This window comes from Chiloscyllium punctatum, chromosome 3, assembly GCF_047496795.1.
Source record: "Chiloscyllium punctatum isolate Juve2018m chromosome 3, sChiPun1.3, whole genome shotgun sequence".
In the NCBI taxonomy this organism is placed as follows: Eukaryota; Metazoa; Chordata; class Chondrichthyes; order Orectolobiformes; family Hemiscylliidae; genus Chiloscyllium; species Chiloscyllium punctatum.
The window spans coordinates 76,405,462-76,422,261 of record NC_092741.1 but is presented as its reverse complement, the minus strand read 5'-3'; the positions used below and the strand labels follow the sequence as shown (position 1 = coordinate 76,422,261).

Below are 16,800 nucleotides of genomic sequence, written 5' to 3'. Positions count from 1 at the left end.
GGAAGCTTCAGGATAACCCTGTGATTAAGGGCCAATGCTTCTGCAGTAAGTGTTCAATCTTTGGGCAGCTTTGGCTTAGAGGTTACGAGTTGGGGAGGTGAATGACAGACACTGATAAGCAGGGAGGAAGAAATTCTACCAGAATTCTTTGTACCCAGGATACCATCCCACTACTTAATACTGGGTCTCCTGATTTGGCCTTTGGTCAGCGACAGAAGGATGTAACGTGGATGTAACGTGGATAGATGAGGGACAGGAATGGCTGTTGGAGGTTCCTGGTTACAGATGTTTCAGTAAGATTAGGGAGGGTGGTAAAAAAGGAGGGGGGGTGGCATTGCTAATTAGAAATGGTATAACGGCTGCAGAAAGGAAGTTTGAGGGGGATCTGCCTTTGGAGGTAGTATGGGCTGAAGTCAGAAATAGGAAAGGTGCAGTCATCTTGTTGGGTGTTTACTATAGGCCCCCCAATAGCAGCAGAGATGTGGAGAAACAGATTGGGAAACAGATTTTGGAAAGGTGCAGAAGCCACAGGGTCATAGTCATGGGCGACTTTAACTTCCCGAATATTGATTGGAAGCTCTTTAGATCAAGTAGATTGGATGGAGCAGTGTTTGTGCAGTGTGTCCAGGAAGCTTTTCTAACTCAGTATGTAGATTGTCCAAACAGAGGGGAGGCCATATTGGATTTGGTACTCGGTAATGAACCGGGACAAGTGATGGGCTTGTTAGTGGGTGAACATTTTGGTGATGGCGACCACAATTCTGTGACTTTCACCTTGGTTATGGAGAGAGATAGGTGCGCACAACAAGGTAGATTTTACAATTGGGGGAAGGGAAATTACGATGCTGTAAGACAGGATTTGAGGAGCATAAGTTGGGAGCATAGGCTGTCAGGGAAGGATGTGGTGGAAATGTGGAACTTTTTCAAGGAGCAGATACGACGTGTCCTTGATATGTATGTACCTATCAGGCAGGAAAGAAATGGTCGTGTGAGGGAGCCTTGGTTGACGAGGGAGGTTGAATGTCTAGTAAAGAGGAAGAAGGAGGCTTACATAAGGTTGAGGAAACAGGGTTCAGACAGAGCAGTGGAGGGATACAGGATAGCCAGAAGGGACCTGAAGAAAGGGATTAGGAGAGCTAAGAGAGGGCATGAAAAATCCTTGGCGGATAGGATCAAGGATAACCCCAAGGCAGTTTATGCGTATGTGAGAAACCGGAGAATGACGAGAACGAGGGTAGGTCCGATCAAGGACAGTAGTGGGAGATTGTGTATTGAGTCGGAAGAGGTAGGAGAGGTCTTGAACAAGTACTTCTCTTCAGTATTTACGAACGAGAGGGACCGTATTGTTGAAGAGGAGAGTGTGAAACGGACTGGTAAGCTAGAAGCGATACTTGTTAGGAAGGAAGATGTGTTGGACATTTTGAACAACTTGAGGATAGACAAGTCCCCCGGGCCTGACGGGATATATCCCAGGATTATGTGGGAAGCAAGAGAGGAAATTGCAGTACCGTTGGCAATGATCTTCTCGTCTTCACTGTCAACAGGGGTGGTACCAGGGGACTGGAGAGTAGCGAATGTTGTGCCCCTGTTAAAAAAAGGGAATAGGGATAACCCCGGGAATTAGTCTTACTTCTGTGGTAGGCAAAGTAATGAAAAGGGTACTGAGGGATAGGATTTATGAGTATCTGGAAAGACACTGCTTGATTAGGGACAGCCAGCACGGATTTGTGAAGGGTAGGTCTTGCCTTACAAGTCTTATTGAATTCTTCGAGGAGGTGACCAAGCATGTGGATGAGGGTAGAGCAGTGGATGTAGTGTACATGGATTTTAGTAAGGCATTTGATAAGGTTCCCCATGGTAGGCTTATGCGGAAAGTCAGGAGGCATGGGATAGTGGAAAATTTGGCCAATTGGATAGAAAACTGGCTAACCGGTCGAAGTCAGAGAGTGATGGTAGATGGTAAATATTCAGCCTGGAGCCCAGTTACAAGTGGAGTTCCACAGGGATCAGTTCTGGGTCCTCTGCTGTTTGTAATTTTTATTAATGACTTGGATGAGGGAGTCGAAGGGTGGGTCAGTAAATTCGCAGATGATACGAAGATAGGTGGAGTTGTGGACAGTGAGGAGGGCATTTGTCGTTTGCAAAGGGACTTAGATATGATGCAGAGCTGGGCTGAGGAGTGGCAGATGGAGTTCAACCCTGCCAAATGTGAGGTTGTCCATTTTGGAAGAGCAAATAAGAATGCAGAATACAGGGTTAATGGTAGGGTTCTTAGTCAGGTGGAGGAACAGAGGGATCTTGGGGTCTATGTACATAGATCTTTGAAAGTTGCCACTCAGGTGGATAGAGTTTGTAAGAAGGCCTATGGTGTATTATCGTTCACTAGCAGAGGGATTGAATTCAAGAGTCGTGAAGTGATGTTGCAGCTGTACAGGACTTTGGTTAGGCCATATTTGGAGTACTGTGTGCAGTTCTGGTCGCCTCACTTTAGGAAAGATGTGGAAGCTTTGGAGAGGATGCAGAGAAGATTTACCAGGATGTTGCCTGGAATGGAGAATAGGTCGTACGAGGATAGGTTGAGAGTTCTCAGCCTTTTCTCGTTGGAACGGCGAAAGATGAGGGGTGACTTGATAGAGGTTTATAAGATGATCAGAGGAATAGATAGAGTAGACAGTCAGAAACTTTTTCCCTGGGTACAACAGAGTGTTACAAGGGGACATAAATTTAAGGTGAAGGGTGGAAGGTATAGGGGAGATGTCAGGGGTGGGTTCTTTACCCAGGGAATGGTGGGGGCATGGAATGCACTGTCCGTGGGAGTGGTAGAGTCAGAATCATTGGCGACCTTTAAGCGGCTTTTGGATAGGTACATGGATGGGTGCTTAATCTAGGATAGAAGTTCGGCACAACATCGTGGGCCGAAGGGCCTGTTCTATGTTCTATGTTCTATGTTCTATGTTCTTGGATAGTGAGTATGGCATGTAAGGAGAACCAGAGGGTGGGACTGCAGAAATGGCGGCCTCTGTGATTTTCCAATAGGATTTAGCTTCCCCCAGCTTGTTTGGATAAGATCAAGGGCTGTAGGGTGGAGTAAACTGACCATAGCCCTGTGGTACAAGATGATACTCAACAGAGAGAACACCAAAGCAAATAGTAGTAATAGGGGACAGTATAGTGAGTGGGATTGAGACTACTCTCTGCAGCAGAGGGTAAGAGCCCAGATGGCTGGGTTTTCTGCCAGTGAGAGGGTTTTGTAACTGCTACAGGGAAATTGTAATGTTGGCATGGTGTACATCAGAACTGTGCCAGGACTAGTGGCCTTGAGAAATGCATAACTAGGAGACAGAAGGTTTTAAATCCAACGTGAAATGAATCTAATGTGATAACATATATCAAAGAGTCAAAACAAGGTGGGGGGATTTGTAACATGGGAAATACAGGTCAGAAATTGGCAGAAAGGGTCAGTGTGGAAAAGAATACTAGGAACACAAAAACAATCAGGACTAGATGTTACAACAATAAGAAAAAGATAAAATAAATTAATTTATGGCACACGTTGAAGTAAATATATATAAATTTTCTAGCCATTATGGAAACATGACTTTAGGATGACAGGGATTGGGTCCTTAGTATTCAGGGGTACAGGACATTTATGAACAACAGGAAGCTTGGCAACAGGTGAAAGGGCAGTACTGTTAATCGAGGATGGAATTTTTATAACAGTTACAGATGACTTTGATTCAGGAGATTAGGATGTAGAATTGGTTTGCCTTGAACTGAGGAACAGTAGGGGAAATAAGTCACTAGTGAGAGTGATCTAAGTGTACATTTCAGAATAGACAGAATAAAAATATTTCTACTCTGAAAGAAAATTCTAAAAGGGAGAATCAACCATCTGCAGTTTGATAAAGTACCTAATTTAAGGAAAACAACTATAACTGCACAAAGGTGAACAGCAGGTCAGATGATTTATCCATATAAAAACAAACAGCAGACAACTAACAGATTAAACAAGAGGAAGAAATTAAAGGATAAAAGGAAGCTAGCAAGGAATGTAAAAATGGAACGCAAATGGAAAATGATATACAGGTATTTAAGAAAAACACAAGAAAAGAGTGTGGATCCTCTAGAGATAAAATGAGGAATTAGTAGAGAATCATAGGAAAGAGGCCATTTGGCCTGTTGAGTTAGCACCAACTCTTCAAACTCTCCCACCTAGCCCCCCATCTTATCCCTGCGTTTACCATGACTAAACCATTTAACCTGCACATCTTTGGATTGTGGAAGAAAACTGGAGCACACAGCTGAAGTCTACGCAAGCACAAAGAAAATATACAAACTCTGCAAACCCGAGCTGAAATTGAACTGGGGGCCATAGTGCTAAAGGGCAGCAGTGCTAACCACTGAGCCACCATGCCACCCTAACAATAAAGAAATGGCAAATGAAATGGACAAATATGGTGCTAGTGTTTTCACTATTAAAGGATACAAGAAAATACTAATAGCTGTGCACATGGACATGGAACGGAGAGAGCAATTTAGCGTAATTACAGTTATTAGGGAAGTGTTATTGAACAAACAGACAAAACTATAGGCTGACAAGATTTTGGGTCCTGATGGATTTCATCCGAGGGTCTTAAGAGATTGCTATTGAGCTAGTAGATGCATTGGGTGTCAATTTTCTAAAATTTCCTTGATTCAGGAAAGGCTCATTGGACTGGAAGATAGAAAATGTAACCCTTTTATTTAAAAAGGGAAGAGGAAGCAATAAACAGGAAACTTTAAGCTTGATGTCGATCATGGAGAAAATGTTACAATGGATCATTAACGTAATTTTAACTGTACACTTAAAAAAAACTTAAATTTGGTAGAGTCAGCAAGGATTTGTCAAAGGGAAATAAATTTCAAGAAACTTAGAGTTCTTTGAAGGAGTGACATACATTGGAGATAAAGGGAAATTTTCTAGCTGCACTGTACTGGATTTCCGGAAGGCTGCTGCAAAAGGTATTATTGAAAATAAATGCTCACGGTCTATTACCATGGATAGAAGATTAGCTGGCTGAGAGAAAGCCATGTGCAAAATTGGGTCTTTAAACAACATTTTACAACTTTAAACCAAGTCACTGATGTGGGGCATTGCAGACAAGATGATAGAAGGTACGTCGTGATGAAGAGGAGGTTGTAGACAGATACAGATAAGTTGATTAAGAGGGCAATAATCTGGCCAAGGACAATGTGGGCAAATGTGAAATCGTTAGGTTATACAGGAAGAATGAAAAATGCAGGTATTAATTGAAAGGAGAAAAATTGCAGAATTCTAGAATGCAGAGGTACTTAGGCGTCCTAGCAAATGAGTCAAAGTCGGTAGTATGTAGTATTGGTGCTATCCTTTATTACAAGCGATATTACAGAAAGTAAAGATGGTATACTTCATTTTAACACATCATTGGTGGAAGTTTTGATCTCTTCTATTTTAAGAAAAGCTGTGAATATATTGCAGACTTCAGAGTTGGTTTACCAGATGGATGCCTGGAATGAGTGCGTTGTCTTCGGAAGAAAGCTTGGGCAGGTTGGGCTTATTATCATTGGAGTTTAGAAGGGAGAGGGAGAGTCTGGGTTGCTAAGCTGATACAGCATAGACCTTTAATCCAAGGGTCCATGGCTCCAGTCCATGGTATTGGTTTGACCGCAGTTTGTTCTACTCACTTAAAACAGCAATGACACTGAGAAATCACCTCTGCAAAAGGTGTTTCAGGAGTTGTTTAGCAAATTATAACCAGGATCTAGAAAACAGATGAGTAACTTGATTGAAGTATACCAGATTCTAATTTGGTCTTGACAAATGAACTTGAAAAGGATGTTCCCTCATGTGAGTGGAGATAAGATCATTAAGTGAGTTGAGGGAAATGTTTTCCTGAGGGCTGTGTAGTCTGGAACTTTTTAATTCAGAAAGCAATGGATATAATGTTGGTAAATACTTGTAAGACAGAATGTATTCTTGTTAGACCAGGGATAATTTGGGGAAGGAGGGGGGAATGGATTGGGAGAAAGTTTCTGGGTAATCCAAGATGGAGGATGGGAAAACTTTCTGGCTGTAACAGCTGCTCCTTATTTGAGGTATTTTAAGTGCTGGAGGTGATTTCCTCAAATTCCAGGAGCAGCAATTACTGTTTTATATGCTGTTGTATTGTTTTGGAACTTTGAAAAAAAAAAGTCAAAACAACAGTAGTTTTAAAAGGGAGAAGAACAGACAAAGAAAGCACATGGTGAAGTCATTGCAGAAGAGGAGAGAGAGAGAGAGAGAGAACCTGCACAGTTACTGCCTTTGCTGTTTGAATTCATGTATCGCTGGACATCGGAGTGCGTCTGGGAAAATTAACAAACAGTGAAATTCACAACTGATCTTGGAGGAACTGTTGGGCAAAGTTCACAGCACAGAATCAGATAAGTAATTGTTATTTTAAGTATGGCCTACAGAGAATCTGCAGTAGTGAGTAGAGTGGGTTCTTTCTTGATTATATGTCTTTTGGAAATATGTCTCTTGATTAAACTTAAAATATAAGCCATAACTATGAATTTAATCTGGGGCAGTGTTTGTAGAGGAATAATACGGTGTTATTTTCTTGGTCTGTAGATTGAGAAGGAGCAAAAATGGCCTTTAATAGAGTGATATGTACTTCTTGACAGATGTGGGAGTTTAAACAGAGTTTAAGGGTTACTGCGGATTGTATCTGCCATAAATGCTGTTGGCATAAATGTTGTGAATCTTATCAGATCGAATGGATCGGTTGGAGAGACAGTTAGAAGCAATTAGGAATTTGCAACAGCAACAGTATGTGATGGATGGCAGTGATAGGAAGGAGAGAATGTTTCAGATACAGCCACACAGATGGGTTAACTCCAGGAAAGGTAAAAGAGGGAGGCAGCTAGTGAAGGAGTCTTTTGTGGATATATCCATTTCAACAAGTATGCTGTTTTGGAAAACGTAGGGGGTGATGGATTCTCAGAAATGAGATAACAAGAATCCAGAGAAAGTATATTCCTGTGAAGGTGAAAGGGAAGGCTGGTAGGTATAGGGAATGCTGGGTGACTCAAGAAATTGAGAATTTGGTTAAGAAAAAGAAGGAAGCATATGTAAGATATAGACAGGATAGATCGAGTGAATCCTTAGAACAGTATAAAGGAAGTAGAAGTATACTTAAGAGGGAGATCAGGAGGGCAAAAAGGGGACATGAGATAGCTTTGGCAAATAGAATTAAGGAGAATCCAAAGGGTTTTTACAAATACATTAAAGACAAAAGGGTAACTAGGGAGAGAGTAGGGCCCCTCAAAGATCAGCAAGGTGGCCTTTGTGTGGAGCCGTAGAAAATAGGGGAGATACTAAATGAGTATTTTGCATCAGTATTTACTGTGGAAAAGGATATGGAACATTGGACTGTAAGGAAATAGATGGTGACATCTTGCAAAATATCCATGTTACAGAGGAGGAAGTGCTGGATGTCTTGAAACGGGTAAAGGTGGATAAATCCCCAGGACCTGATCAGGTGCACCCTAGAATTCTGTGGGAAGTTAGAGAAGTGATTGCTGGGCCTCTTGCTGAGATATTCGTATCATCAATAGTCACAGGTGAGGTGCCGGAAGACTGGAAGTTGGCTAACGTGGTACCACTGTTTAAGAAGGGTGATAGGGACAAGCCAGGGAACTATAGACCAGTGAGCCTGACCTCAGTGGTGGGCAAGTTGTTGGAGGGAATCCTGAGGGACAGGATGTACATGTATTTGGAAAGGCAAGGACTGATTAGGGATAGTCAGAACTCGCTCAAAGGTAGAAGACAGAGGATGGCGGTGGAGGGTTGATTTTCAGATTGGAGGCCTGTGACCAGTGGAGTGCCACAAGGATCGGTGCTGGGTCCTCTATCTTTTGTCATTTACATAAATGATTTGGATGTGAGCATAAGAGGTACAGTTAGTAAGTTTGCAGATGACACCAAAATTGGAGGTGTAGTGGACAGCGAAGAGGGTTACTTCAGATTACAACAGGATCTGGACTAGATGGGCCAATGGGTTGAGAAGTGGCAGGTGGAGTTTAATTCAGATAAATGCGAGGTGCTGCATTTTGGGAAAGCAAATCTTATCAGGACTTATATACTTAATGGTAAGGTCCTAGGGAGTGTGCTGAACAAAGAGACCTTGGAATGCAGGTTCATAGCTCCTTGAAAGTGGAGTCACAGTTAGATAAGATAGTGAAGAAGGTGTTTGGTATGCTTTCCTTTATTGGTCAGAGTATTGAGTACAGGAGTTGGGAGGTCATGTTGCGGCTGTACAGGATATTGGTTAGGTCACTGTTGGAATATTGTGTGCAATTCTGGTCTCCTTCCTATCGGAAAGATCTTGTGAAACTTGAAAGGGTTCAAAAAAGATTTACAAGAATGTTGCCAGGGTTGGAGGATTTGAGCTGTAGGGAGAGGCTGAACAGGCTGGGGTTGTTTACCCTGGAGCGTCAGAGGCTGAGGGGTGACTTATAGAGGCTTACAAAATTATGAGGGGCATGGATAGGGTAAATAGGCAAAGTCTTTCCCTGGGGTTGGGGAGTCCAGAACTAGAGGGCATAGGTTTAGGGTGAGAGGGGAAAGATATAAAAGAGACGTACGGGGCAACTTTTTCACACAGAGGGTGGTATGGGTATGAAATGAGCTGCCAGAGGATGTGGTGGAAGCTGGTACAATTTCAACACTTAAGAGGCATTTGGATGGGTAAATGAATAGGAAGGGTTTGGAGGGATATGGGCCGGTGCTGGCAGGTGGGACTAGATTGGGTTGAGATATCTGGTCAGCGTGGACAAGTTGAACTGAAGGGTCTGTTTCGATGTGTACATCTCTATGACTTTAAAGTTGTCATGATCATTTAGAATGGTGGAGCAGGCTTATTTTTATTCACTCCCTTGACCTGGGCATTGCTGGGTGGACAACCATTTAAGGCCCATCCCTAATTGCCCTTAAGAAGATCATGAGATTCCTTCTTGAACTGCTACTATGCATGTGCTGTAGGTAGACTCACAGTGCCACTTGAGAGGGAGTCCCAGGAATTTGACGCAGCAAATTGAGGGAATAGTCACGTATCTCCAAGTCAGGACTGTGAGTGACTTGGTGGGGATCTTGCAGATGGAATTAGTCCCATGTATTTGCTGTGCTTGGAAATGGTCATTGGATTGGAAGCTGCTGTCTAAGGGAGTCCTGGTGAATTTCTGCAGTACATCTTGTAGATAGTTCACTGCTGCTATTCAAGGGATATGGGCATTTTTGGCTACATCAGCATTGAATGCCCTTCTCTAGTTGCCCTTGAGAAGGCGGTGGTGAGTTACCCTCCTGAACCATAGCAATCCATTTAATAAACTTACAAACTTTGGAGGACAGAGTTTCAGGATTTAGGCCAACTATTTTTTTGACCTAATGTTTTTGAGCTCCACATTCCTAATCACCCTCTCTGTCACTAAAGGAAGGAAGGAATGGCAATATGTTTTCAAGTCAGGACAGTGGGTGTGGCTTTGAGGTAAGGTACTTATCAGGCATGTGATATAATACTCCCCATTTACCTGGATGGGCGCAGCTCCAACAACACTCAAACACTTAACACTATCCAGGACAAAGCACTATCTGCAAGATGCAATGGAGAAATTCGCCACAGCTCCTCAGCCAGCACTTTCAAAATGTACAACCATTACCATATAGAAGGAAAAAGGGCAGCAAATACTTGGGTACACCACCACCTAAAAGTTCCCCTCCAAAACACACACCACCCTGACTTGTATAATTAGTGCTTCACTGTCACAGGATCAGAATCTTGAAAATTCATAAAAGCACGAGAATTTTTATCACAAGGACTGCATAATTTCAAGGTAGCACTGTACTACTTTCTCCAGTATAATTAGGGTGTGGGAACTGAATGCTGGCCCACACCCCAAGAACTAATAAAAGGATACTACTATATACCACCTTGTCAGCTCACTGCCTCCCTCTGCTGTGCTTGTGTGGGCCACATTAGGTGATGCTTGACACAGTTGGCCAGCACGGTAAAAATTATCATCTTATAGATGGAAGGCTGCAGCTAACCTTAATGTATACTCACAGAAAATAGCACCAATGAATATACAGAGAAGAAAAGACAGTCAGAGCAATGATGAACATGAAAGGCAAAACATATTATAGGCGAATAAATGAGTTGAAATCAATAAAAGATGCACTTACTTTTCCAGTTTTCTTCAAACCCTCTGGACTCAAGTGATAAGGCAAATGTGAGACAGCCAAACGAGGTGATGGCAATGTCAGAAAGCACAGCGTTGGTACCTCAACCCAAGGAACACGTTCTGCAGGTAGTTTGTTTTGAACAGCGGCTAGGTCACCATTGGAAAAAATCAAAGTCAAAATTTGTTGCATCCACACAGTTCCTGGTGTATGATAGAATTATGAAAAGTTTGTGATTAAATTGTTGCAGGACAAATCCAACTCCTAGAATTATAACCTCTACATGAAAGTTCCAATTGCCAAATCATTTTGATTTGAGCCCAAGTTTTCAGATGTCACCTCAAACATCTCCGAAACGAATTTCTGAATAAAATGGACTTGATTTCCCTCAAATTCTCCAGAAAGACTTCCATGCAGCTTTCAAATTTTGATCTCGATAGTCTAACTCCATTGACCAATGCACAATGTTATTACATTGGAAAATTAACTGAACTTGCTTTGAATGGTTGCAAAGTTAACCCTATCCCTCTTTGATCACTTCTCTTAATGTCATACCCAAGATGTTTTATATTTTTTCTGACAGTTTCTGCTTTTATGATTGAAATCTTAATAACTTTGTCCTATCCTAATTTCTCTTATTTCTATGTTTTATAGAATACTTATTTTTTTCTTTTTATACGCCTGACTATTTTGCTTTCCTAATTGCTGTTCTTTTATTCCAATCATTTTTCATTGCTTTGTTCACCTTTTCTTTGTTGCTCTCTGGTGTGTGTCTTTGGTTTCAATTCCCCACCATCACCACCTGCCCTCCTATTCATTATTTAATTATTATTAGACCCTTTTTTGTGTAAAAATGGGGTAAAAAGGATGATTTTTATGGATTGTACCCCTTTTGCCATCTCTTCTTGCTTGTTTATTTGAGCGAGTTGAAGAGGAATGAGGGCAAGAGAGTCAAAATCTTCAAGGTTGCAGTAGCTTTAGCACACAGCATTGATGAAGGCTGTGACATATAGATCTTTTTAACATGTGCCTTCTTCACGAGAGACAGCTTAAGAGATCTCCCAATCCTCAGGTAGACAAAAAATAGTAGAGTTGGAGCCTGGTCTTATTAGACAGAGAGAACTTTGGTGTCGCCAGATTCCCAAATCTCACCTAATAGCAAATCCAAAGTTTGGGCAATCCCTGGTTTGACTGATGCATGGGTGAGTGACTAAAACCTGGTGCAGGCTAGGGGCAGAGAATTGTAGTCTAGATTAGAATGGTGCTGGAAAAGTACACAGGTCAGGCAGCATCCAAGGAGCAGGAAAAAAAATTGACATTTCGGGCAAAAGCCCTTACTTGCTCCCACAGACAAATGTATTAGAATTATCTTGGGGAGGTAACAGGCAAGATATGTAAAGGAAACCAGTAAATGAACTTTTTTTTTAAAGTGTTCAATAATGTACTGAAAATAAGGATACTTAAAACTATAGCCCATATGTTGACACAGAATGGAAAAATGTGGGGTTTTGCACTTTGACAGAAAGAAGAACGTAATATTACCTAAAGGGAGAAATTCTGCAGAAAGCTGAAGAAAAAATAAATTTTGTTGCGGAGGCAGCATCCTCATGCATGAGACCACAAAAAAACTAGCATACAAGTTCAGAAAGCAATAGAGAAGACAAATCAAATGTTGACCTTTATTTCAAAGGAAGTGAAGAATAAAAATAGGAAATTCTTTCCAAAACAAGACACTAATTAGTCCACACTTAGATTACTGGAACAGTTTAGGGAAATACTGAAGGCAGTCCAGAGAAGATTCATTCAGTTGAGCTGGAGTACGTACGGTTTGTCTTGAAGAGAGGTTGAATGGGTAAGCTTGTACTCAGAGTTTGGAAGAATGAGAGGTGACCTTATTGAAACATACAAGATTCTTAGGGGACTTGATAGGATGGATACTGAGAAGTTGCTTTCTCTTGTGGGAGTCTAGGATCACAGAGCTTAATCTCAATAATGGGTTGCCTATTAGGACAGAAATGAAGGGATTTTTTTTCCTCATGATGAATCCATGGAATTCTTTACTGCAGAGGGGTGTAGAGGGTGAGCCATTAAATATACTCAAGCTGAGACAGATAGATTTATAAACAGTACTAGAATTGTGGGGCAACAAGCAGGAAAGTAGAGTTCAGTGTTTTTAGGTCAGCCATGATCTCATTGAATGGAAAAGCAAACTCGATGAGCCAAATGGCCTACTTCTGCTCCTAAGGCAGATGGTCTTATGATACAGATCCTCATGAATGTCATTAGACAACATTCAGAAATCAGCCAAGTTTCGGAGATGAACAGACACTTGTTACGTGGAAACCCTAATGCAGGCATGTAGTCGGTCATATTGAAGCAAATGAAATTGATGCTCTAACTATGGACTTGCATGATAGCAGGGCAAAAACTCAGTCTGCTCTTGCCCAGATTCAATGAGTTCACCTTTTTATGAACATATTATGAGTAGACCATTTGGTCCTTCTTTCAAGAAGATCATGGCTGAGCAGTAACTGCTGGGAGACAACACGTCAATTTTTCTTTGCATCCACAAAGAGGATTATTCTTAGCTGTATTCTTCCAGGCTAATGAGGAAAAGGAAAAGGCAAAGTTAGGGTCAAGTGTCAGAGCATAGAATAGACTTGAACACTTGTGATTGAAATGAATTGGCCGCCTCAAATCTTCCCTACAAGACCAATTGCTTCAACATCTTGGAAAATTTCTGCTGTTGCTCCACGGTAGAAGAATAACGAGAAGTTAGCATCTGCATGTCTGGACCATATAACTCAATTTCTTTGAGTCAGAATGTTTGGATACTGTCACTAGATAGTGTTCACCTTTGTTTTAACCTTCCACACTGATGCCAACATAGAGCTTCAATGTAACCACAAAATATGTGTACAATAACAATAGGGAATAGCTGTGCCCTCAATCTCCCCCAGGAGGCTGGAGGCACAATGTAATGGAGTCTGGGCCCTGGATAATTTACATTTCTTTTCTCCACGATCTGTAGGTCTGCATTGTATCCCTACTTATTCAAGTGATCTTAATTTTATGTTAATCAACACTGGTTTCTGTTTTTACTTTGTCATTAACTTTTTATTTGATACCATTATTTGGCCAGTTTTTAAAGTTATATAACTAATAGTTGCTAGACTATAACCTAATTATAGCGTAAAAGGAAATGTTTAGTAGCCAGTGCAGCTGTCCTGCATCCATGGTAGCATAGTAGTAATGACACTGGAACAGTTATGCAAGTGGCCATGACTGATGTACCAGTAAGAGGTTCTGTAGCTCAGAGTGTAAATAAAAAAGGAATTTAAAGCTCATCTTGCAGTAATGGCAACCATGAAATAAATTGTCATAAAAACCCATGTGGTTAACTTATGTTCTTTAAGGTATGGACCCAGCTGGTCTGGCCTTCATGTGGTTCATTCTGAAGCCACACAGTGGAATGACAACAATATTGTCAGAGGTGCCGATGTCTCAAGAAAGACTAAGGGTTTCAGTTATTCCTACAATCTGGCCCCTCACTACCAGCTACCAAGTTTAATTTAGATGACATGAATAAGTTTAATTTATTTTTAGTTGTCATTCTGCTATTAACAGTCACTTTATACTTCTGATTTAATATCGACTTCACTCCTTACCTTGGTTTGACTTTTACTTTCACCTCCCATTTCTTTTAGCTTCTAACATTTGGGTCGGAGGTTCATGGCACCTGATAGTGGGCCAGAAATACTCCATGTGAGTCATTTGGCAGACCCTGGGCCATATTTGTGGTCTACTTAGTTGTGCAAAATACCTAATCAGATGCATAAATAAAATCAGTTGATCTCTATCCTCCATTTTACCTCAATGCCATTGAAGGAAAACATGCTCCTTTCCTTGCCCAAAGCTCCAATCTTTCATATTACCCCAGCTCCATCCACCTATTACACAACTACCTTCTCCCCAGCCCCACCCCCCTGCTCCCATTTATCTCTCCACCCCTGAGGCTTCCAGCCTCATTCCGAATGAAGGGCTTCTGCTGGAAGATTTTCCTGCTCCTCAAATGCTGCCTGGCCTGCTGTGCTTTTCCAGCACCACTAATCTTTAATCTCCAGCATCTGCAGTCCTCACTTTTGCCTAAGATATGGTTGCAGTCAGAACTCCAACTTCCTGGTTTCCAACCCTATCCCATGAGAGTTCTGTTTCATAGACAAGACAAACAAGACTTAAATTCAATGACACTCCCCATATCTTTGTGACAAGAGGGCGGCACAGTGGTTGTGGTTAGCACTGCTGCCACAGTGCCAGGGACCCAGGTTAGATTCTAGCCTTAGGCAACTTTCTCCCTGTGCCTGCATGGGTTTCCTCCAGATGCTCCAGTTTCCTCCCACAGTCCAAAGATGTGCAGGCCAGGTGAATTGGCCATTCTAAGTTGCCCATAGTGTTAGGTGTATCATAGAGGGAGATGGGTCTTGGTGGGTTATTCTTCAGAGGGTCGGTGTGGACTTGTTGGGCCCGAAGGCCTGTTTCCACACTGTAGGTAATCTAAATCAATTTCCAAACAAAACTCCATTAAATTTCTCATTGGTCTTAAGGTAAACCTATTATTCTTAAACTGCATTGTTTAGTTGTAGACAGACCCACAAGAGGAAATAACCTCCTGTTATCAAACATAAAGTTCCCTGAGGATCTAGGTTTCAATTGGACCACCTCATTTTTCTTCATTCTAAAATGCCTTTTTGTTGCAAGCTCTAATGAGTTATTTTTGCAAAGTATAATTTTTGAAAGACAAAGTATTTTATTTTAAGTTAGATGAAGCCTTTCATTTTATGACAGAGTCTAGCAAACATTCTCTGAACAGCTTCTATTACAAGCTTTTTCTCCCTCCCCTCCCCCCCACCAAATAACCTCCATAACTGTATATAGCACTCCAGATGGGTTCCAGAGGAAAGCCTTGGACAGCTGTAATATTTTATTTGACTTAAAAACTTTTACATTCCACTCTCCTTGCAATTTGCTTTTGTACCTGTGTACTAACTTTTGTGATTCATGTACCAGGACATCCCGACTCTTGGGTGAAAAAGTTAAGATAAAGAGGGAACAAGCAGAACTAGCCTCAGCTCTCAAAATTCCTCTCTTCATTCTTATGTCCCTAGATGACTACTGGCTTGAGAGAGCCATCAGAGACAGCTGTAGTGGAGCAAAATCCACTGCGTTGAGAAATACGGGCGGCAAGAAGGAAGAAAGTTCCAGGGAAATTGCACAAATTCCTTACCTGATTTTGGATATGTGACTGCAATTACATCATCATCTCTTATTTCAGTATTAATCAGTTCTTCCAAATACTCTGTGGTGTGAATATTGGAGATAAAGTTGCAGCCTTTGTATTCAAAAAGATCATGATTATCAGACATTGTTAGTGTTCAGAAGCCTAGAATTAAAAGGCAAACAAACAAAAGAAACCAATAGAAGTTAATTTTTTTCTAATTTCACAAAGGTCACAGGAGCATTATTCAAATAAAAACACAGCCACTATGGCAGGAGTGGTAAAATTCAAATGTAATCACTACTTTTTGAATATAGCAATCAGACCTTTTCTCCTGCTTTGTTTTTGCTTTCACAGTTGGACATCATTCTGCCTTCCTAAAATATGTTTCTATCCCACCTATTCAAATCCTGTTACACATTTCCAATTTCTCCTGCTTGTCAATAACCTTTAGTTCCTCTCCAGAGTGGAGAAGGTTCATGATAAAATATCTTCCAATCATTTAGTCTAACATGAACAGGGCCATTATATGTATATAGAAATACATTAGGTTTGTACTTATTCCTGTGAGAATTGAAATGAAACAAAGTCCTTCCCTTAACCTACAAAGTATAAGGGTAGCTAAAAATGTTTGTGCATTGAGGTGAATTGTTCTGTCTTTTAGACAATAAAAAGGATGGAGGCAGGGAGAGGAGAGTTGGGCTATTGCCTTGCACCAAGGTATCATGTCAGAAGCAAACATTTTATACAGAAAAAAAAGGGGAACCATCCAGAAGGCCAGAGAGTTTGCAAGTTTCTTTCAGCTAGAAGCAGGTCAGGTCAGAGAGAAAAAACCTGTAAGAGCAGGAGTGCAGTTTAGTATGATCTAAAGCATAGGGAGAGAGAAGTCATCCTGAGTGGTGTTGTGTAAGTTTAAGAAAGCTCTAGATATAGATAGGCATGGAAGAGAAACACCTGTTAAGAAATAAATGTACTGTTAGCAGTCTCAAAAGAGAAATATTAAATTAATTGAGTAATGCACAAGTTTATGATAAAGAAACCAAGTACAGCCATGCCAAAGAATGAACTTCAAAATGAAATCAGGGCAACCCTTTACTGAGAGGACTATCTGTAAAGTTAAGTGTGCTAAAATAGTTTCAACTAATTCAGATTCTGAAATTCTTAGAGTTGAAAACAGGCCCCATGCCTGACCTTGTAAGGGGAAAAACAGTTCTTTTGTTAAAGGTACATTGGCAGCCTCTTGTGAATATGGTCAGTGAATACTGCAACCAAATGGAGTGAAGTGAAA

The 16,800-nt window shown here is 41.2% G+C and overlaps 1 protein-coding gene across 9 annotated transcripts in view; it reads right to left on the bottom strand.

Annotated features, from left to right (window-relative positions):
* The window catches only part of LOC140460781 (amine sulfotransferase-like), a 54,895-nt gene that overhangs the window by 10,239 nt on the left and 27,856 nt on the right, over nucleotides 1–16,800 (bottom strand). For 4 of the 9 annotated variants that reach the window (XM_072555480.1, XM_072555479.1, XM_072555467.1 and 1 more), the window contains 2 exons: nucleotides 15,522–15,677; nucleotides 10,241–10,440 (listed from right to left, as the gene is read on the bottom strand). In XM_072555480.1, the coding sequence (XP_072411581.1) occupies nucleotides 10,241–10,440; nucleotides 15,522–15,660 (339 nt within the window). In that variant the 5' untranslated portion in view covers nucleotides 15,661–15,677. Of the gene's footprint in view, nucleotides 1–10,240; nucleotides 10,441–12,700; nucleotides 12,841–15,521; nucleotides 15,678–16,800 lie in introns of all 9 variants that reach the window. The other 5 variants (XM_072555496.1, XM_072555486.1, XM_072555481.1 and 2 more) reach the window with 3 other exon arrangements.